General features: G+C 46.0%; 1 protein-coding gene across 6 annotated transcripts in view; it reads left to right on the top strand.

Moving 5' to 3' along the window:
• Positions 1-19,651: 19,651 nt before the first annotated feature.
• Positions 19,652-22,547, top strand: part of LOC142587600 (uncharacterized) — a 31,511-nt gene continuing 28,615 nt past the window's right edge. Inside the window, exons 1-2 of one of the 6 annotated variants that reach the window (XM_075698731.1) lie at positions 19,652-20,056; positions 20,105-20,239. In XM_075698731.1, coding sequence (XP_075554846.1) covers positions 19,898-20,056; positions 20,105-20,239 — 294 coding nt within the window. In that variant the 5' untranslated portion in view covers positions 19,652-19,897. Of the gene's footprint in view, positions 20,240-22,547 lie in introns of all 6 variants that reach the window. The other 5 variants (XM_075698734.1, XM_075698735.1, XM_075698730.1 and 2 more) reach the window with 5 other exon arrangements.

Genomic DNA, 22,547 nt, shown 5'->3' on the forward strand with positions numbered 1-22,547 from the left:
TGAAAAAACTTCTGCCCCGTTCTTCCTTTAGCAGATGCTCGATTAATAAGCGCATGTTGCTCGCCAGAGCAGATATTTATGTGCATTAGATGTGAGACATTAGCGCAGATCAAATCGTCTGAACGCATAACACGTAGGCGCTAATTTTCCAGACAGGAGCTAGCGTCACACGGAAAGGTTGCAAATACAGGTACGGTGCCTGCAGGCGGCGTCTCGCGCAATGAACTGCACCTTCGCGAACGCCTGCTTTAACAACGGAAGACAAGGCACGGCAGTGGTTACACCAAAATAATTTTGGAAGCTGCGGCAATAGCTAAAGGGAAGGTCAGTAAGTAAGCCATTGATATCGCTGTCAGGTAAAGAGTTTTCATATTAGAATGCGTCTGCGCTCCGTAAGGAAGTCTAACAGGAATGGTCAGTTCCAGGCCAAGTCAGCGAAAGAGAATTTTCAAAATATATTTTCTCAAACCATTGAAGTAGCGGCATAACGAAAAGTTCTGGCACAACACATCTCACGATGAATGTCGTCAGTAATGCAATCAGCAGTGAAGCATTGTAGTGACAAACCTTATTGCCACCGCCGAAACATATCCTCTGTAAGGCACGAATGGACTCCTCTATGACGCTGCGCCATCTAGCGGTGCTGGCAGCCTCAGGACAAAAACATACCGGAGCAGTTCAGGATGCCTAGGCCCGTTAGTATGGCTTCGTGACTGACATTGTCAAAGGCGCCTTTGATGTCGACTGCCATGATGATATTTTCTCCGTAGCGTAGGATTTCGCTGAGTATTTCTTCTTTTATCTGCAGCAGCACGTCTTGCGTCGACAGCTTGGCTCTGAAGCCGAACTCGCATGCTCAACGGAGAAATCTGAGCTCCTGAGAGTACGCCGGAGACGCAAGGCCAGCGACGAGGACGAGCCCCTGGAAATCTACCTGGAGGGACACAAGATCCCGGAAGTGACGCAATGCAGAATACTGGGGATGTGGGTGCAAACAAACCAGTGTTGCACACACGCCCTCGCCCTAACCAAGACTGCAGTCAACCAAGTGGCCAGAATCATAAACCGGGTGTCGAAAAGAAGATATGGTATGAAGGAGGCAGACACACTCAAGCTGATAAAAAGCCCAGTATTCAGCAGAGTGGTGTACAGCCTACCGTGCTACAACTGTGTCAAAAGCGAAATCCAACAAATTGATACCATCCTAAGGAAAGCACTCGAAACGGCGCTTCAAATACCCCAAACAGCGTCGACCGGGAAGCTGCTAGCTCTAGGTCTGCACAACAGCTTTGAGGAACTGCAAGAAGCCCAAAGGATCGCACAATTCCAAAGACTACAGCAAACTGAAACCGGTAGAAGACTTCTAGTCAGGTACGGCGGCGAATCAACCCTACGAGGAGATAACATGACGATCCCGGACGAGTAGCGCAGTACCATCAGGGTAGCACCAATACTCAGAAATATGGACCCAAACCTGCACAAGGCACGCAGGGAGGCGAGGGCAGGGTACGTGCAAAGGACACTGGCCACCCGGAACGAAACCGTGTATGTTGACGCCGCAACATACACCGGCAAAGGGGAAGAAGGCAATAAGCATAAAGTGGCGACGGTGATTGGCTCGGACCTCAGGGAAATTACCAGCGCGCCAAAACGGAACTGCACGGTGGTTGAAGCCGAGGAAGCGGCCGTAGCTCTAGCGGCAGTGGAGGGCTATCGACTAGGCACGTCCCTAACGATTCTAACAGACTCGCAAACAGCATGCCGGAATTACATGAATGGTAGGATCAGCCGCAAAGCGCTGAACATTCTCCGCTCTAAAAGCCGACCCACAGACAAGCAAAGCAAACACGCGATAGTTTGGATACCGGGACTCACGAGTGTCGAGGGAAGTCTGGAGGCAGATAGGATAGCTCGAGGGCATGCAACAAACCGGGCGTCCAAGAACACTGCCGCCATAGAGGACCCAGAACCGGTAGGCGAAACATACGCGGACACGCTAAACTACTTCAGGGGCGCCAGAATGAGACATCCGGCACCAGACAAACAACTCAACAAAGAAGAAGCCGTAATCTGGCGGCAACTACAAACGGGGACATATCCGAACTTACATACACACTAAACAAAATTTACCCTACCCAATATGAGCACACATGCCCCTGGTGCGGGGACAAGCCCACGCTATATCATATCACGTGGGCCTGCCAAAAAGCAAGAGAAATAACCATAATAGAAAACCCGAGTGCGGAACAGTGGGAGAGGATGCTTTCCAGTGACATCCTGAAAGTCCAGCAAGGGCTAGTAACGCGTGCTTGCACGGCAGCTACCTTCAGTGGGGCCCTGGACTAGGGGCACCAACCCTGGATATCAAGATGGAAGAAGCCATCTGAAGAACCGCTAAATCCATATGTAAATAGAGCAAAATAAACGTTTTTCACCACCACCACTGCCGGAGCAAATATTCGTAACTAGGTGAGGCCTGGTCTCCGGTTGTGGTCTTGGATTTTTGCTGCATGATGCAGCAAAAATCCGGAGACCACTCAGCAAATCCCAATGGAACGCGAAGGGATTGACCCAATCAGACCCGTATGCAACGTGCACCTTCCAGAAGCGCTTGGATTTAAAGTGGACAAGTCAGGTCGCCAACCCGCCAGGTCGCCAACAGGCTGCGCGAAAAGAGCTTGCTACCCGTGTCCAGTCGTCGACTGGACACGGATCGTATAGAGACCGAATCGTATGTCTCTTACATACATGAAATGCTCGCGCTTTGCCGGAAAGTCGACGAGCACATGACCGAGGTTGACAAGGTGGGCCGTATCCTAAATGGCATCGCGGACGACGCCTTCAATTTGCTCGTCTATAACGACATTTCTACTGCCGACGCCATCGTCAAAGAATGCCGCCGCTGCGAAGTAGTCAAAAGCCGCCGCGTCGTCCCACAGTTTTTCTGGCTCCCAAATACCCCTGCCACGTCCTCTTGCTCCGCTCTTACCACCACACGACCATTTCAAGAGAACGTCACATGTATCGTTCGCCATGGGATTGAAGCGGAGAGTCCGGCCCCCCTTCATCCACTTCAACCAAGCGGCCCCCACTATTTCCTTTATTCAAGCAGTTGAGCGGGAAGAAATTGGGTGGAGGAAGTTCTGTATGATAACGCAAAGGAGAGTACCTTGCTATTTGAGACCCGAGCTGGCTGCCTGAGGACAGAAATATACCGAAGCAAACATGCGCCACTGAATGAGGTGCGTGTGTGCTGCAAAAAATTAAAAAAAAGAAAAGCCTGGGAACGACTCGGCACATTTAATGGAATGCCAAGGTCCCATTGGACCATGTATGTCCACCAGATATCCAGGGTAGAATTACTGGACATTCAATACGTATCCGTATCTGGACAGATATACGTATCTGGACCATACGTGTGGATGTCCAGCGGACATTCACACGTACCCGCCGGGTGTACTACTGACGTCCGTAGGAGCTCTCCACCTTGCGGGCTTCCGCAGAACTATTAGGTCAAAAGGCCCATCTTCCAAAGGGCCCCGTGGACGTCATACCCGGATATTCGGATGTCTCAGGGATGTATAAAACTGGCTATTCGCTCTTTCGAGATGTCCACAGGACATCTATAGGCTGCATATTTTGCATATATGTAATGTTCGAGGGATGTGAATTTTTTAAAATTTCATTGCATAAATACTGGCACCAGATCTGGTATTCCGCTCCTCAGGTCAATGTCATAACGTCATTGTTGTTGCAACATTAACATGCATGATCTTTTTTTTCATCGCAGTGTAAGTGCTGCAACACAAAAACAATAAACGGTACTGATTTTAACTGACGCCCATCATTGTGGTGCACAGCTATAGGAGCCGACATTCTTACAGGTTTTAACAAAATATCTACCATGCAACAGTCAACATGCAAGCTCTCAGACGTCAGGCTCCAAGATGGAGACCACAGCAACTGCAGACAATCTGTGTAACATAAATGTTCTTCAGTAGATGCAGGCCTCGACTTCTGCGAAGTTACATGCAATGTATGAAAAGGAGGTCGGCAAACTGGGGCCTGTCATAGGCTGGTCTCCAGATAATGCATTATGACCATCTTCAACGAGCTGTTTGTTCTTCGTTGACGCGTCAGTGAATCTGTATCTGAAACATCAAGTGTATTGATGCCATCTTGAACGTAGCCAATTTCACGGTAAAGGTGCTGGTATCAGGGAGTCATGCAGTCACATACGTTAAACGTACTCAAGCAAACGATCAAAAAAAAGTTTTACAGATTACAAATACACATTTCAACACAAACGAGAAAAAATCGCATCTCGGGTAATTTAAGCGAAGCACTAGCCACACTAAGATAATTGAGCTAAACTAATTAAATGCACAAATGACAGGTGTGCACACTTAACCTGCTTTGTTCGAAATTTTCATATATGGTTTCAACGGCTAACATGACGCTTTGCGAAACACAAATTACAGTTTGGCGCTATTCATACTATTGTACCTCGCACATTTCAACATTCGATACAATGACTTATGACTACGTTTAGTCCGCATGGCTGCAGCAAATAGCTGGCCGCCGCATTCCTGCAATGGCGAATAACAAGCTCACATGTATACTCGAGACGCTAGCAAAGCGCGTTATTCGCATAAGCGGAAATAACTCCATATCATAAAGACAATTTTATCTGTCGAATCACTTCGAACACAACAAGGTTACTTCGTCGCAACGATTATCAGTCACGCATCTAATGTCAGGCCGTTGTGACTGTCAGCTGTTACGGCAAATGCCTGACAGCACGCGATCAAGTATATAGAGCGTGTGAAATTCATTACGATCGCTTCAGTTAATTGCCGCTCATTCTACTGGCTCAAGTGAATAGCTGTGCCAAATATGCAGGCGCTAGATAAGTAGGTGACGCAACCGACAACTCTTTGTCTCGCCAACGCGACACATGCACAGTCAAGTCCGGACTACTTGACTGTGCGCCTCCGCATTGTAGGGATGTAGTGCGCGGTGGCGCGGCTACTCCGCACAGCCAAATAGCACGTAGACACTGGTTGGCATATTTTTGATGCTGATTGAAGAAATAAGTTTCTAGTATTATTTTAAACGACAAAGTGCAGGCTGTGTCCCCACCAATACATATTCTGTACCACAGGTTACCTGTACTAGCATTGGTAGCGAGCTGTATTTTCACAGTGTGAAACAACTACTGCACACTTGACCGTTTAAAGAAGAGAGAAGCGTTGCATATCGTGTACCTGCATATCGTATATTTGATTGTTTCAGTGAGGTCGCAAAAAGTATATTTCCCAGCAAAGTCCGGTGTCCGTAGGATATCCACTGGATAAAACTGATCGGCTCTTCTTAACCTTGTTCGCCCACACAGCATCCCATGTCGGATATGAATGTTCGGATGTTCTCCGTATGGTCTCGGCGAGTACCCGTGAATATTCTATGCGGGGTGTTGGCGTTCGGGCCTTATCCGGGTGTCCGTCGAATATCCATGGTCCAATGAGATTGACTAAGCGAGACTCGTATGGAGTGTCCTCCTTCCGGAAGCGTCAGGATTCAAAGAAGATGAAGGGATTAACCTATCAGCAGTCGAGGTAAGTAAGAGACGATTAGAATATTGGTGGAATAAAAGCGGGGAAGAGATTGATATAATCGGAGAATTTCAAGTGTAGGTATGATGTATACTCTTAAAGCAAAATTACACTCGTTGGGTCGTTTCTTGCCACAGAACAGTAATCGTCATCCGTCTTCCTTGCGTTTCCATTCTTGAAAACGCTGCGCTCGCTACCTTCCTGTCGAGAATGTTCTGTCATGCTGTTAACGCGCACGCCATTCGTGACTTGGAAGTACTGGGCTCGCAGCGTCGATAAAGGAAATACGGACAAGACAGATGACGATTATTGTTTCCTGGCAAGATACGACCCAAAGGGTGTAGGTCTGCTTAAGAGTGTATAGTAATAGGCTTTTTTAAAGGCGAAAGTTAAGATAGAGATAAGACAGGCAAAAAGATAGATAGCGATATATGTAGTAAAACTATGATAAATCAATTAGCTCAGGGGACTATTTGTCCTCACCCCGTCCCAAATGGAATGCCAAAAGAACTGCGGCAGAACCCATCTCACGATGATTATCGGCGGTAATGTGTTAGAATTGAATTAATATTGTGACACATCATATAGCCACCGTCGAAAAGCGTTATATATATATATATATATATATATATAGTAAAGGAAGTCTTCCAAAAAGTTCGTCGTCTCTTTCCTGCGCATGTTACGTCGGGTCCTGCGTGCTGAACTTTGAAGAAAACCCATATATATATATATATATATATATATATATATATATATATATATATATATATATATATATATATATATATATGAGGGAATCCTGTATGGCACTTCCCTAAGAACACTCTGCGCCATGTAGCGCCGCCGCCACGAAGCGTGCGAATGGCCTCCAAAATACATGTCGCGCTGGTGCGTGCTAAAGCTGAGAAACGCGCCATGCGGCAACTGGGTTCCTTTTTTCACGCTTCTGTTTGGCCTCGTTGCGCCATCTAAAGGCACAGCCGAGAAGTCCACTCGTGGACTCCGAGACGAGAAATGTGGCAGGCCGGTGCCTGTGAACGCTGAGGACTGTTCCCTTGCTTGCCGCACACTCAGTGGCACATATTCAGTTACTCAGGTTGTCAAGAGGCTCATTGAAAAACGGCACACACCCGGTGCATTTGCGGCGCCGCCAACTGTGTCGGCTTAAAGCTCCATGAGCCAAACCACATCCCTAAACATTTAGCATAATTCATTCCCTGTCATGGACATCACGGTTCTGATACTGGACTTGTCCGCACAAAAAAAGCGAGGTCGTCTGCATATGCCAGCACTTTTACCTCTGTTCTGCAAACACTGAAGCCATGGGTATTACAAGAGTCAATTACGTTTAAACGCAGTGGTTCTAAGGGGAAAAAATTAATGGCGGCAAGGGACAACCTCGCTTTACAGAGGAACGAATGGACACATGCTCGGACAGGTGACCGTTAACAATCAGATGAGTTGAACCATCGTTATAGCACAGTTTTGCACCTTTAAACATAATGGAGTCGACGAGTCGACATTATTAGGCTCGAGAAGAGAAAACAAAAGAATGACGGACCCTATCAAACGCCTTAGCTGAGCCTACTTCGAGCACTGTTAGTCGGTCATGAGAACTTGAACAGTGTTTCAGTACTGCACGGGCGATGTGTATATTTGTTTACATCGAGCGGCCTTCCAGACCGCAGGTCTTGTGAGAACCAATAAGAATCGACATTGCAGTTTGCAGTCTGTTTGATAATACCGTTTCGAAAATTTCAGTTTGCATTAGACAGTGTAGTGGGTCTGTAGCCTTCAACAAGTCGCAGTTTCTCTCTGTCGGTGTATTTTGGAATTAAAGCTGTGTGGCCCCTAGTGAATGATTGAGGAAGAGTACCCAGATCAAAACTAAGTCTGAAAATCTTGAGTAACACGGGGGGAAAGCAGGGATTTAAATACATTATAAAACTCGCCTGAAATGCCATCCGGACCCGGCGCCCTTGATATCGGTAATTGGTCAATAGTTAAATATATTTCTTCTTGAGTGAAAGGACCGCTCATGACAGCACACTCTTCTTCAGTTAAAGCGGTCACAAAGAAAACAAAACGTGCTACCAGGTCATCACTTTGTTTATCAGAAGGGGCATTAAACAATGCCGTGTAGTAAACCTCAAATTCGGACATAATTTCCTATATATTAGAGACTAAGGACCCGTTCGAATAGATATCTGATACCGGCCTTCTTTTGCACTAAGGTATTCGTCAAGTAAAGTTCGACGTTTGGGTTCCCCAGAATGCAAAGTACAATTATTACGCGATCGAGCGCGGGCCCCTCTGTAGCGTATTGCGTCATATTCCTGAAGTGCACATTTAACATTGTCAATTTCGTTCATATAAGAGCCAGGTTCCTCACATTCTAGGTCATAGAGATTATAAAGACCTTTCAGTAAAGTATTTTCATCTAATTTTATACAGCACGACTTCACAGATCCAATTTCAATCGCAGCTGACTAAGAGACTAACTCGCAAGAGGTAAATAAATGAATATGAACAGCCAAACAAGTTTGTCGACTGGAACGACACTATGTTCTTGTGCGATGTTCTCCAAAGAACATTTAAAGAAAGATATTGAAATAAGTCCTCATACGACACGATAAGTTATGCCGCCTAAATGGGAAGACATGCTGCTACTTATGGCATTGCAGAGTTTATGGAAAACTCGACTGTTAGATCGGAATGCAGAACCAATTGCATCTACACAGTCACACTTCATTCAGATGATTTCACATCTTCTTGATTTTTATGATCAAAAAGACTTCCAACCAGACTGGTATCTATTGTTGATGCAGTGTACCCTTTTGCCTCCCTTTTAGAGAAGTGCTAACTGTAATAATTGTACTGTGAAATGTGTGTTTTCTGCTTGTATACGCGGCTATGACTGTTTTGGTCGCTATGTAAATACCTTACGCAAGTACGCATTATATTCGTAATAAATACCATGAAAGAAAAAGAAACGAAAAAAATGAGAAAAAAAGCATTTGTGGCGCAGCCTGTTAATGCGTTGGGATGCTGCGCTTGTGGAACTCTTGTGACGTGGGCTCAATTTCGCTCATGGATGAATGGAAACAACTTTATTTTAAATCCGGCAAAGTTTAACGACCCGGGCTCAGGTCTCCCATGAGGGGACTTCGAGGCCCTGCCTCGTCGCCGCCTCTCGGGCCTGTTCAGCATCGGAGAAATTTAAGGGATCTTCTTTGACACTTTCGACCTTTCAAGAGGCACCTAGTTACCCAAGCTGGCGTAAAAAACGCCCATTGTAGAGCGGCACACAAGTACTGACACGTATCCGGTGACCAAAGTTGGCGTCAGAGAAGTTCATCGAAGACCAGCGCAGACCGGGTGGCACCCACCTGCAGTGCTCCAAGTCGGTGTCAAAGGTTTTCTTCGAACAACGGTACAGCATTTCACGTGGGTTCGATTCAACTCAGGATCGGTTAAATCTGAGGAATCTTTTTCGTCATTGTCGAGCGGCACATTCCCCGACGGCACATACCTATTTACCCGCGTTGGCGTCAAATACGTTCGTTGAGCAGAGGCACGAGCAAGGGGCACATACCCAGTGCTTCAAGTCGGCGTCAAAGATTGACTATAATTGGTTAGTTCAGATTTAATGGCGCAAAGGCGACTAGGCGACGACGAACAGCGGTGCCTACCCAGTCCTGCATCCACGGCGACTCATGTCGGTTTGAGAGAGAATCGTTGAAGAGCGGCACTATATGTACACATTGGCACATACTCAGTGACCTAAGTTGGTCCGATAGTTGGTTTTGAACCACCTTAGCTTAGCACATCAGTGTGATGCGCTACGCTTTCGACCCCGAACTACCCAGCGACTCAGGTAAGCGGGAAAACGGTTATATAGAGACATGCCAACTAACATAAATAGATAGATCCCGGAAAGTGCGTGAAGTGCCCAATTAAAGCATGTTAACGGCGTTAAAACTGCGGCGGAACCCATCTCCCGATGGCTGTCGAAGGCAATGCGTCAGAATTGAATCGATATAGCGACACAACGTATTACCATCGGCGAAACAATTTATGTATGAGGCATGTGCTGCAGCGGTATTGCTATCTAGCGACGCCGCCGCCGAAGTGCATGGTGCGCCGTGTGAACGCTTAGGAACGCGTCATGCGGTAACTGGGCTCCTCTCTCGCCCTTCTTTCTGGACATGCTACGCCATCTAGTGGCACTACCGCGAAGTCAGCGTGGGGCGTCGGTGCCCGCGTACGCTGAAAATGATTCCCTCGGTTGCCCCAAACTCAGTGACGCAAGTTGACGAGAGGTTCATTCAAGAGTGGTACATACATACACAGTGCATTTGTGGCGCAGCCTGCTAAGGCGCCAGGTTGCTCTACCTCAGGAGCCATTGTGGTGTGGGTTAGATTGCGCTCGGTGTCCAAGAAATTTAAGAGACTTTTCGTCATTGCAGAGGTGAACATTCTCAATGGCACATACCTATAGTTACTTAAGTTGGCGTCAAAGACGTTCATTGAAGAGCGGCGAATACCTCTAGGCATATACCAGGTGACCCAAGTTGGCATCAAAGATGTTCATTGGAGAGCAACCAGCACAAACCGCGTGTCACATAGTCACTCCTCCGAGTCGGCGTCAAAGAGGTTCTTCGAACAGTGGTACCTATACCCGATCGCACATATACAGTGACTGATTTCGGCGTAAAGGATGGTCTTAAAAGGCGTAAAAGATGTTAAAGGAAGGAAAGGCACGCAAAATAGATTACAATTCTTATTACTAACTTACTAAATAAGTCCCAAAGGGTGCAAAATTTTCTTAGTGTGCTCGCCGTTCGTTTTACGAGCGGCTTGTTGAGCATACGACTCTTTACGAAGTGCCGCAGTTAAATGTCGTTTCGTCCAACGTCATTTCGTCACTGCCCGGGCTCTTTCCACTGGTCTTTCCGATCAACCTCCAAGCCGCGGGGTCAACGCTAGCTCTAGGACTTAGGAACCTAATGTAGCACTGTGCAGCTCAGCAGCACCGTCGAGTTTTTTGTGCTAAAAAATTTACTATGCTGTTTTTCTGCAATTATATGTTATGAAAACGCACATAAATCAGTTCAAAGAAATTGAACTGTTATACCTGTGTCACACGGGCACATTTGGAAGGCCTTCCAGTCAACGGCCTTTGAAATGCCACAACTCTATCGACTCAAATGAGTTGTCGCGCTGCTACACGGCACTTTTGAAAGGCCGTTGAGTGGTTCAGGCGTTTCTCGCAAAATTGTGTGGTGCTGCGGATCTTTATTTTTGTTTTCATGTCACGAAAAGTTAAACAACATTAAAGCCATTTAAAAGCACTATAATTTCGTTTATGTTTGTTTATACATTAAAAAAATTTGTTTATACATTGCCATACATATACGTTTAGTTTTTAAGTTGTTGAGTAGCGAAACTACGGCAACGTTTGCGCCGCACGATGCGGCTGCCGTTTTGGTGTGTGTTCGCACATGTCAAGTGGCAAAGACACTTTACTGAATAATGAATAACACTCATATATAGTATTTTTAGAGCATTTGGTTTGATTTGTTCTTTCTAACCGCGAGTACGAGCACACTGTGAACGAGAGGGCATGTTCGCGCTGTTTCCGCTTCCGTTGCTCAAAGGCCATCGAGATTTCGATAGAGTTGTAGGGTGCTCCGTTGACTCGATAGACTATTGACTCGGCGGCCTTCGAAACCGCCCGTGTAGCAGCTCGAACTTGACCTTTGAGTCAACGGAATATCGGTTGGAAGGCCTTCCAAACGCCCGTGTGACACGGGTATTAATTATTTTTGCCCCGGAGTTTAACGGGAACTGAACAGTTTTCGCTGAACTAGAACAAAAAGCCGAACGATAAATTTATTTTAGGTTTGACACTCTGATTGCGTCTACTCAGGGCCGGGCTCAAACGTTGCAGCAATGCAGCATTCTGCGTTGCCTCTGAGGGCTGAATTCGCGCGCTAGCATATGGTCTACTATATTAGCGTGCTGGGCGTGACCGAGGCACGTAGTATTGTGTCCCTTGGCAGGCGACGCACAGGATGATTCTTTATAAAGCCCCTTTCTTGATTCAGAACGCAATACATATATTTACGCCGAACAAATAGAAATATTTACGTGCAGATCGTCGGGTTCGAATTTGCCACCAGAGTAGTGAGAAGCCGCGTTCTAGAACAGCATAGAGGAAGGCCTTACGATAGATAGCATGCATCACTGTCGACGGGATCGTTCGGAGAATGTAGGAATGCTGAAGTCAACACAGGCACTGAGGAGGTCACGCTGGCTTGAAGCAACATACGGATGTCAGTTCACAACATCCGATCCCATCGACGCATTAAAGGGAAGCTTATGCACGCGAGTGGTGTTCCTCGGGAGGACGATAGAGCTATTGAGCAGGTAACGTACGTACGTCGTGAGCATCAGAAAAGCGCAGACTGCCACCAGGACGAAAAAGATCCACGACAGGTTCGGCGGTTTCTTCGAGGGCGTCGTGCTGTCATCGGCGCCGCGAAGTGCGCAAGGTTCCCATATTGAAGGCTCGACGCTGATTGGCTGCGCGTCCGGCCGCGAGGGCTGGTGTTCCGATTCGCGAGCTTGAGAGCTTGATTCTGAGTGAAAGCTGTTGTCACAGTGAACGCTGCTGCTCCCAGTGAGTTCACGGACACTGGATTCCAGCGTACCGGAAAGAAGGCAGGTGAAGTTCGGAGCTGGGAGCGATCGCTCAGTGGAGCGTGTAGAGTCGTTCTTCACCTCACTGGCGTTGTGTGTAGGTGGCGTGTCATGCGCAGAAGACATGGTTAAGTTGCGACGTAAGGATGCGCGCGTCGCTGAAAGTCTCGCTTTCGGTCAATGCTGTCGGAGGCGACTCACTCACTGGCAGGTCAAACGGATCACTTGGAAACAGGCTGCGATGGCTAAATACATTTTACGGCGCATTGTGCCGTAGCAGGCGTCCAAGGGTCTGCGTCTTTCCGAACTGGATACTTTCTTCGGAGCAGGTGTCGATGACGCCCTTGGTAGCTCTTGCCAGTGAGGTTAATAGCTGGAACTACGGATGATATAGATCTGGTGCTTTCGGTGAGCTTATTGATGATGATGACGACGACGACGACGACGATGATGATGATGATGATGATGATGATGAAGCCTCAGTTAATGGCACAAACCCACTGTGGGGGATAGGCCACGAATCGGGTGGTAATATAATTCAATAAGTAAAATAAAATAAATTCGTTAATAAATAAATAGCACACGATAAAAAAGGAAAACAAATAACCCAAGATGCAAAATAAAGTTTGAATACATGAGATAAAGTATTGATCAATACTATAGTGAGCCTTGCGTTGATAGATGATAATATTACGCAATTAGCCTCCTGCGATCCTCTTTCTTCTTTTTTGTTCGTAAGCAGTGGCGCTTACTCTCGGCAGGGATTATAAATTCATTTGTAGGGTACAATGGCCTAACCAAATTAAAACATACAATACGCACATGGCATAGTTGCTAGATTAGAAGAAACTTAGGATCATTAAACACTCTTCAAAATAATAATTTAAAGAAAAAGTGAAGAACTTTCTCAAATTGTGATCAATTTAGCATAATGTTATCCGTATCTGTGGTGCGGCCCAAGGGTCATGGCTTGAATAACATTTTGTTTATTTGTTGTGCCATGAAGCTCCTCTTTGCACTCTGATTATTTCGTGGTACTCACTGCCGCCTGCCCTCCCGAATTGGTGTGCGAGTGTTATCGTTGCCTCAAAACATGGCTCGCACCCACAGGGGGGGTTTAGCCACACTGGGTTGATTGAAAAGTGCATCTAACAAAATACCAAAAGGGGCTAAAGGCAAACATTCAAAACAAAGCATTAGGTAACTAAATACTAACAGAAATTTGGAGAAGGCCTATACATTAATTTAGAAAAAAAATGAAAATAAAGTGTCCCGTAGTCGGCCCCTAGCAGCGAAAACTTCCTGACACTTCAGGGAATTTGCGTATAGCAGTAATCATCGACCCATGGCTTGTGCCTAATTGAGATGCACCAAAGGACAAAATGTTTGGTGTGGTAAGCGCTATCCCCAGCTTGCTAGTTCGCAATATGAGGAACAATCTGCGGATGGAGGAGAAGCGGCGGCAAGAAATAAAGAAATGGTCCATATATAGTTTCTGATTCATTGCGAAAAGAGCAGAGGTTAGTTATAGATAAACCAGATCTATGAAGGTAATAATTTAGGTGGCGAACTCTACAACGGAAGGTTGATAGGCTCACCTGTCATTGTCGTAAAAGGCATGTGCTCGTGTTCCACCAAAATTTTAGGTGTCGAAAATCATCTGCGGAAAGTATGGATGATTTGTTATAATTCAACAATAAACGGTGTTTAAATCTACTCCTGCTGTAAAAGAGAAATCAGGAAGAACATTTAAGACCGGAACATTTAGCGATGGCTATGCGAGCGAGTTAGCTTATTCATTCCAAAAATTCCACTATGTCCGGGGGACCAGACAAAGCGGACTTCAGACACAATATCTGGGACAAGAGTCCAAAGTATACTCAACAGGTGTGACAGATTATTAGGAGTTAAATGTGTACAAACCGAAAACGCATCGGTAACAGTTATTACTTTAGATTTCTGTGGACCCAATTTCCTGATGGCCTGAATAATCGCCAGAAATTCTGCAATAATTATTGGGGTATAATCAGTGAGACGGAGAGCAAAAGGCCAGTTAAGCTGGTGTGAAAAGATGCCAAATCCGGCCTTCTCTAAATTTCGTATTGCATGCGTAGGAATAACCAAGTGAGACGGAAATTTACTAAAATAATCTTGAAGTAAACCTTCAAGTATGCACGCTGGAATCAGTTTGGCACGTTTTGGAAGATCGTCATCAAAAATCAGTTTGACCTTTAACGAGTTAGTTTTTGGAGAAGTCAGGTACGGTAGCCGAACATGAAGTTTTGATAACAGCGTCTGAACAAAAACAACTTGTGGTTGTCGATAACGCCACCAACGTGTTCTGAAAACTGAATCGGGAGAATTGATGAAAGCGGATTGCAGACAGGAGAGGGATGCATCGTGAAGCTTCAGAAAAGTCAGGAGAGTAAGTTGCTTAAATCTGCGCCCAAGCGGAAAAGTACCAGCCCCCAGATGAAGCACATCGTTAGCCAACACACTTGGCAGCCCAAGACAAAGACGCTGCGCTTGCCTTTCTAGTAGTATTTGAAGTCCTAGCTTGTATGCTGCACATCCTGAAAAAAGAACACCGCTGAATTCGAAAATGGGGTGGATGGAAAGTATAGAAATTATAAGCAACGTAGCCCTACGCATACCCGTCTTTTTATTATTGAAACGGCTCAACAATTGAATTTCATGTTCTCCTTTACTAACATTTGTTTCAGTTTGCTTCGGCCAGTTTAGCCTACCATCATATGTTATCCCTACGCACTTCAAAACTGAAACTCGCGGTACCGGCTCATTTCGATAATGAGGAGAAATTACACCGGAATTTGACAATGTAAACACAAGTAACAAGCATTTCTTGACGTTAGGGGAAAAAGACAGTCCGTCCAGCCAGGACTCGAGTGCAGACAAATGATTGCGAAATTTGGTGTAACGCATTGATATTCGTGATGAGGAGAAAAATGCAATGTCATTAGCATAGAGATAGAGTTGCACATCCTGATGAACTGGGACAGAACCTAACAAAATATGAAACGAAAGCGGAGAAAGAACTGGTCCCTGTGGTACCCCTCTCGTCTGTTTATATGTACACGATGACACCCCATCCTTCATTCATTCAAATAGCTTTATTGAGTACCTTGCGATTCAGTGGGGTGGGCCTGGACCTCGCCTAGGTTTTGACCAAGGGTTGTTGGCCCTTGGCTGATTCCTCGGTTCTCTGGACGGCCCAGAGTTGATGCTTGCAGGTCCGAGCTGAGCAACGCAGACTCTCAGCGCGCGCGGAGGCTGTCCCTGTTTGAGGCTGCATCACCGTTATTGTGTATTATACCCGCACTTTCCCATAGGATATGCTCTAGGGTGGCTCTAGAATGGCAATGTCTGCACTTGTCAGTGGTGTATAAATCTGGGTGTATTACGTGTATGATAGCTGGACTCGGATAGGATCTGGTTTGTAATTGGCGCCATTTGACAGGCTGATTTTTGTCTAATTTCAGGTGCGGCGGCGGGAATGTGCGCCTCTGCAATCTATGGTGTTGTGTAATTTCGTGAAATCTGGTAATTCGATCTTCCCACTCCCACTAGTCGGTAGTCGGTGAGGCGGGGCTAACCGAGCCTCGGTCCGTAAGCTCTCAAGCCATGCGGTGCAACGCGTCATTGCTACCGCCTGGTAATGTAAGTGGGTGTCCAGATGAGATCGACACTTTTTTCGTGGTTATTAGCTAATTTGAGGAGTCGTAGCGGCTATAGGGAGATTCGACCGTTGGCGAAGTTCCGTATCGTCGTCCGGGAATTGCTGATGATTACGTCCGCTTCTGTTTGTGCTGTGGCTAATGCGATAGCTATTTCCTCTGTGATTTCTACGTGTGGCGTATTCACTGTAGCGCTCGTCGTGCATTTTCCCTCGTAATTTATCACCAATGCTGTGTAGGCGCGCTTGTGTGTTCTTGCTGGTACCGAATTTCTGCATATTGCGTGCTCTGCATTCCCGCTTACCCTGATGATGGGTGGGATGCACATTCTTGGGTATTAGAGAGGCGATTATCTGGTCTCTGATGTGTCTGGATATATCTACTTTAATGCCATGTTGGGTATTATACCCGATACCTAGGTGATCTAATATTTGCCTACCTGTTTTAGTTTTGGACAGGCGTTCGTATTGTGCTTTGGGTTGTACCTTGATTGGCTCATCCAATGAATTGTGTAGGCCTATAGCTGCAGTAGTCTATCGTTGCTGGTGGTGATGGAGAGGCCGATTGCTTGCTTGTAGATTTTTTGATTAAGCAGCCTAATTTGTATCTTTCTGACGAGTGCCATCGTTGATGCGATGCCACGTATGCTATTCTGCTTAGTACGAACGCTTGGACTATAGTCTAAGCAGATTGCCTTCTTTCATTCCACTATGTTTGTTGGCTACTCGTTTAAGTAGTCGCATGATTTGAGATTTTCACGCATACGTTAACGCCTGGTACGCTAGCTTGAGCGGGCAGAAGGCACACACGAACGCACGGTGCAGCACAGACAACATTCATTAATAATAATAATACCTTTATTGCCAATAATCAAATTAGTACATTCATACAGGCCTGCCAAAGCTTTTGAAGGCTTGAGCGGCAGCGCCTGGCAGGCATTCGATAGGCTATTTTAGCTGCAGTAGCACAAGCTAACGCACACGCGCGCGTGCGTGCGCGCTAACATTCAACACTTATTGCACACGGAATGCGTCCTCCCTTGCCAAGCTTTACGCTCGCACTAGCGCGTTTACTAACGTCTGTGCGGCGATCGTCTATACGCTATAGTAGGGGCGCTTACAGCTAGTACCGGTTCTGTTCGGGGCGGATATCGGCGTCCCCCGGTTTGTGGTCCGTCGTTGCAATTCGGTCGCCTTCAGTCGTCGCTGGCGTCCGGCGTCGCCGATGCCCCTGCCGACGTGACCAAGGCACAGTCGCTGAGGAACTGTAGCGCTCCGGCAGAGCGGGGCTCGTGCCGGCTGGCGCTCCCGGTGCGCGCCGGCCCAGCTTAGTTCCCTAGACGGGACGGTGACTGGCTGCAGCCAGCCTCCGCGCGTCTACGTTCAGCGGCGTAAACGCTGACGTGTCCTGGCAGGTAGGTCCGCGCCAGCGGTAGTTCCGGAGACGTCGGCCATCTGCTCGCCGAGCCTGGTACTCGGGAGGGACGTCGATGTGTCGCCTAGGAACTGGGGCAGGACCCAGAGAGGCGATCTCCGGCCGTCTTCTCCTGGAACGTTGCGCCCCGGCCACCACGTCCCTCTCTGCGCTGTTGTTGTTGTTGTTGTCCTGAGTGGCCGTGGCACATACCCACAGTGGGGGATTGGCCAAGAATCGGGCGGTTTAATTAGGTGCCTAAATAATAATGATAACAAGGGAGTTAACAATTTGGGCGTGTGAGTTTAAAAGTGAACGTTTTGTGTTTGGAGAAAAAGGAAATAATCAGATGAAAACCGGGTATAAGATAATAATAATATTAACAATAATAGTTAATAAAAGATAAGAAATAAAAGAAAGCTATGGTTGGGAGGGAGAACGATCAATCTAACATGGAAATCGCTTGGTTTCAATTAGGTAATTTTGGATCGCCAAGCAAACATTTCTGTTGCTGAACCCAACAATGGAGGCTCCAAAAGATAGGATCACTGGCACTGATAAAGTTAGACCAATAGAGCGAAGCGCTGCGCACGCCTCTTCTCCAAGATGGCCGCTCCACGCGCTCGCTTCACTCCTTCTTCCTCGTCTTTTGTCTTTGTTTACGCTTGTCACTCCTGACAGAGATGTTATGTTGTCTCATTTTCGTATGGTCTCTCCATTGTAGCCGTTACTTTCAATGATGGGGCCCAATGCTCTGATCTTGTCAACCTAGGGTATAGGCGTACCGTCCGCCATAGTTAGGTGAATTTCCAGATTTTTCCGTTATTCGTAGTTGCGTGCTTTTCGGCCACGTCGCGATGGTATATAAATGTGGAGCTCAGATTTCTCTGCCGAACACGCCAGTCCGCTTCCTGCTTCTATTGCACGTTGTAATGTGTTTTGAACCTGGTCATCTTTACCATCGCTCACCGAGAGGGTGATATCCTCAGCGTAGATGGTATGATTGAGGCCATTGATTTCCTGTTTGTTTGCTGGTAATCCGATCAGAGCCAGATTAAACAGCATCGGTGATATTACTGAACCTTGGGGCGTATTTGCGCTTCCAATCTGTACTTCTTCGGAGTGTCTCCTAACTTAATGTGTGCTTTTCGGTTAGTAAATACGTCTCATATATAATTGTATACTCGCTTGCCTAGGCCTAGCTCATTTATTCTGTTTAATATTGTTTCGTGGGTGGCACTGTCAAAGGCTTTCTTTAGGTCCAATCCTAGGATAGCTTTGGTGTTCCGACTTGTGTTATCTACAATTTGATGCTTAAGTTGGAGTATTGCATCCTGCGTAGACAAATTTCTCCGGAAACCCAACATTATAGGCGGGAAAACGTCGTTGTCCTCGAGATAGTTGGTCATTTTCGTTAGGACAACGTGCTCCACGAGTTTGGCCACACATGGCGTGAGTGAAATGGGTCTCAGGTTCTCCATTTGGAGCACCCCGTCCTTGAAGCAAAAGAATTGTCTATCGGAAAGGAACTCTTCTGACCACGCCATATATAGCATGAAACAGCACAGTTCGCCAATATAGAAATTAAAATTCTGTGCTCGACCTTGTCGTGTGCTTTTGCAATATTTAAAGTTATCAAAGCTCATACATCTGATAGTCCTGCGAGTGGAACGTGGCTTTCTAAATCAACGCGAGCTGACCATATGGAACCTAAGTTCTATATGTTTCGAGCACAGAATACCTTAAGAAGAAGTGAACTCATTGAGTCGGACATGGATTACCTTTTCTATTATTTTGACTAGATTAGATGTAACGGCAATTGGCCGAATGTTATCCAGGAGATATCCTAGCTTCTGATACTAAACGAAGTCGACGCCAAAATGCGATTTTTCTGTAAAATTTGAGCAAGAACAGTGCAGCCGGGAGCGCAAATTTTTTTTTTTTTTTTGAACACGCGCAGCCAAATATTCAGGACCCTATATGGATCGAAGGTGCCATATCTGGCTCGTTACTAAGCGTCGCTGCAATTATATCAATTGCAGTGCTCTTTGATGGCAAGGCAGATATAATGCATACAATGCATACTGTGCTCTCTAATTTACGCTTAATATAATGGCGCTTTCTTTACACTTTGCTCGTAACTGGAGGGACGCTGCAGAAGCTGACGTGCAACGTTACTTTGGTTGTGGCCACAGTTATCCCTGCAGACGCAGCCGAAACCGAAACTGACCTAGTCCCGTGTTGAGACGTGTAAACAATGGGGGCGTTTATTCTGTTAGGTAAACATTGCGCAATACTGCATTGCGGATGCCATCGGCTTGCCGCCGTTGCCACCTTTGAATTATTCCATACTCCGCGTCCGTACCTGCATCTTGCGTTGTCACCGCTGGTCATCGTTTTGAGAACTAAAGCGGGCTGACCTGCCTGCAACAAATTTGACATGGCCTGAGTACAGCCATTAAGCAACTCTCCATGGCGCCAAGGTATTGTGTTGTGAAGAGCTGCGGCAAGAAAGAAGGCGACAACGTTGTGTTTCACTACTTTCCTTCCGACGACGACCTAAGGAAAGCCTGGACCGAGTTCGTGCAGGCCGTCCGAGGTGCCAGTTGGACGCCGGGAAGACGCAGTCAGGTATGCTCCCTGCACTTCTCGTCGGACTGTTACCTATACAACATGCAGTACTGCGCCGACTTTGGTCTGCCGACGAGGCGAAACTACCTGAAGAAGGGTTCAGTGCCTACTTTGTACCCTGCTGGTGCAGTACTCATCACTGCACCGTCCACGTGTCCAGGAACGAACGTGCGTAATATTGCGGTAAGTTTCATGCGCTCGTCTTCGTAGGGTCGCTTTGTGTCCGTCTTGGTACTCATACACATACTATACCATGCACAAGCGATTTCATATTTGCTTCTCAATCTGCAGCACTATCCTTTGATGCGTTTGTCCATGCAAACGCTTGGAAAAAGGCTGCGAAGAGCGCAGTGAAGAATTCAAAGGAAACTGAAGCGAAATATTTCATCCTCCTAAAGCAGAAGAAAAAAATAATTTATAGTGCACTCGTATGTCAGAGTGTATGCAACACGTGCGTAGCGACCTTTGTAGGATGTGTAAACCATGGAGCGGTCGCATTGCATAGAAAATCTAAGCAAGTAATGCCCAAGCTTAAATCTCAATTTGTGGCTCAAAATTTGAAGCAATATATGATTCTAAGGGCCTATTGAAATATCAGCATAGAGAGAGTTAAACGCGGGAAGATATGTTGCACCCAGTTGTGTATGAGAAAGCCACTAACGTGCAGTCCTGTGCCATACAAAGTAAACACAAAACCCCTGCTAGTCGTAGTCAGTCATAATGAACAATAGGGCCTTCCTTGTGTTACTGTACGTTGTGTGAGAACTTATGTGTAAGGGAAGCTAGGCAAAAATATAACTGCCTTTCCTGGTGCAGAATTTACCTAATAGGCAGCTGTAGCTTATAGATAATCAGAAGTGTTTCTTAAAAGGCCACTGCAACGCTTAACGCGGTAATGTGGTAAGAAAACATTTGCAATCATTTAACAACACTACCATGAGTACGTAGGCCAGAGAATATTCCACTGCATGTGGAAGATTGCCCACTATTTTGCATAATAGATTGCTTTCCCTCTTCTGCAGTATTCAGGGACCCTCATTTCTTGCTCCCATCAGTGATGCCAAAGCCAGTACAACAGCCATTGATTATTTGTTCATAACCATGCATTATTCCCTAGGCAAAGCTTGTGCATGCATGCACACCCCTCCGACCTTCTGGTAAACAGGGTAGCAGCAGTTAACAAACACATCTCACTCGTCCTGTCAGCACTCCTTTGTCGCTCTTGGACACCTTCGTCAGACCTTGAAGGGCTACCATAAGGTACAAAGAAGAAAGAAATAAGCAGTAGGCAAGACATTTCTGTTGGCGCTGCCAAAGCTGAAAGAAAGCATTGACTTGACGAGGAATTAGGAAAAGTAACATTGCACTCTTCTGCATCTCCATTATTAGGTCCTTTCCAAAAATTTCTTTGGCAATATAGTTATTAAAGGGCATCGCACTCATTCCAGTGTGTTCTATGTGCGAAAAAAAAAAGGTGGTATCAGGTTGCATGTTAGGCTTGTTGGCACATCACACTAAAGGCCTGAGGCATAGCGCAGCTGAGACAGGACAAAAGAGACACACAGAACACACATTACGCAGCAAAACTTAGGTGTGCTCGCTGGCATAATTGAATTGAATTGAATATCTTTATTTCCAACAGATTGGGGGAGACAGGGAAGAAAAGCTGCAAGTGCAGCTTGAAAAAACACCATGCCCCCTATGACCATAAGACATGGGCAGCGCAGAGCTGCCGCGTGTTTTTAACAATACAAAAATACACAGTTTGCAAGAATGCATGAGAAGTGCTAAGTGAAAAGCGAGTAGTTGCGCGTAATGAAGTTACAATACGTTTCACATATGACAGATGAAAAAAAACATATATACATGTATATATGTAATATAAATGTGAACAAAAAGCTGTAAACTCATCTAATCTGCACTTCTGAAAAAATAATTGAGGCCTGTGATCCATAGAGTTGATTACTGGCTGACATGCCACATGCTGCAATTACCAATAACCGCCTTCAGATAACCTGTAACATATGCTCCAAATGCTGAAGCTGCTTTAGGGATCAAGGCAACACTAAAGGGGATTTTAAAAGATTTGTTACAGTTCCAGCAACTTTAATATGGTGCCTGTGAAAAATGTTGTGTTGCTTGAAGACAAGTGTGCTTCGCAGCACACTTGTCGAAGAAGGCTGCAATAGTCCATAGATGAAAAATTGCTTTGGAGAGCTTCCGCACGCTTTGTGCAATCTTGGTGAATTCTGTGAGAAATACTGTGCGATCATTACAAGTATTCAGCAAAATGCGAAGCATAAACATCACCTGCGACACTCTATTAATTCTGAGGTGTCGTTTCTCTGCAGCTGTCACTATGGTTTGTACTTTCCAAAGTATATGCGTAGATGTGCCTATTCATTTGCCATTTTGCCGTTAAGTACTGCAGTTGACGCTTTTTCATATTTCTGTATGTATTTCAGTAAAGATGTGTGCTATAGGCAGTTAT

The sequence above is a fragment of the Dermacentor variabilis genome, chromosome 7, assembly GCF_050947875.1.
Source record: "Dermacentor variabilis isolate Ectoservices chromosome 7, ASM5094787v1, whole genome shotgun sequence".
Lineage (NCBI taxonomy): Eukaryota > Metazoa > Arthropoda > Arachnida > Ixodida > Ixodidae > Dermacentor > Dermacentor variabilis.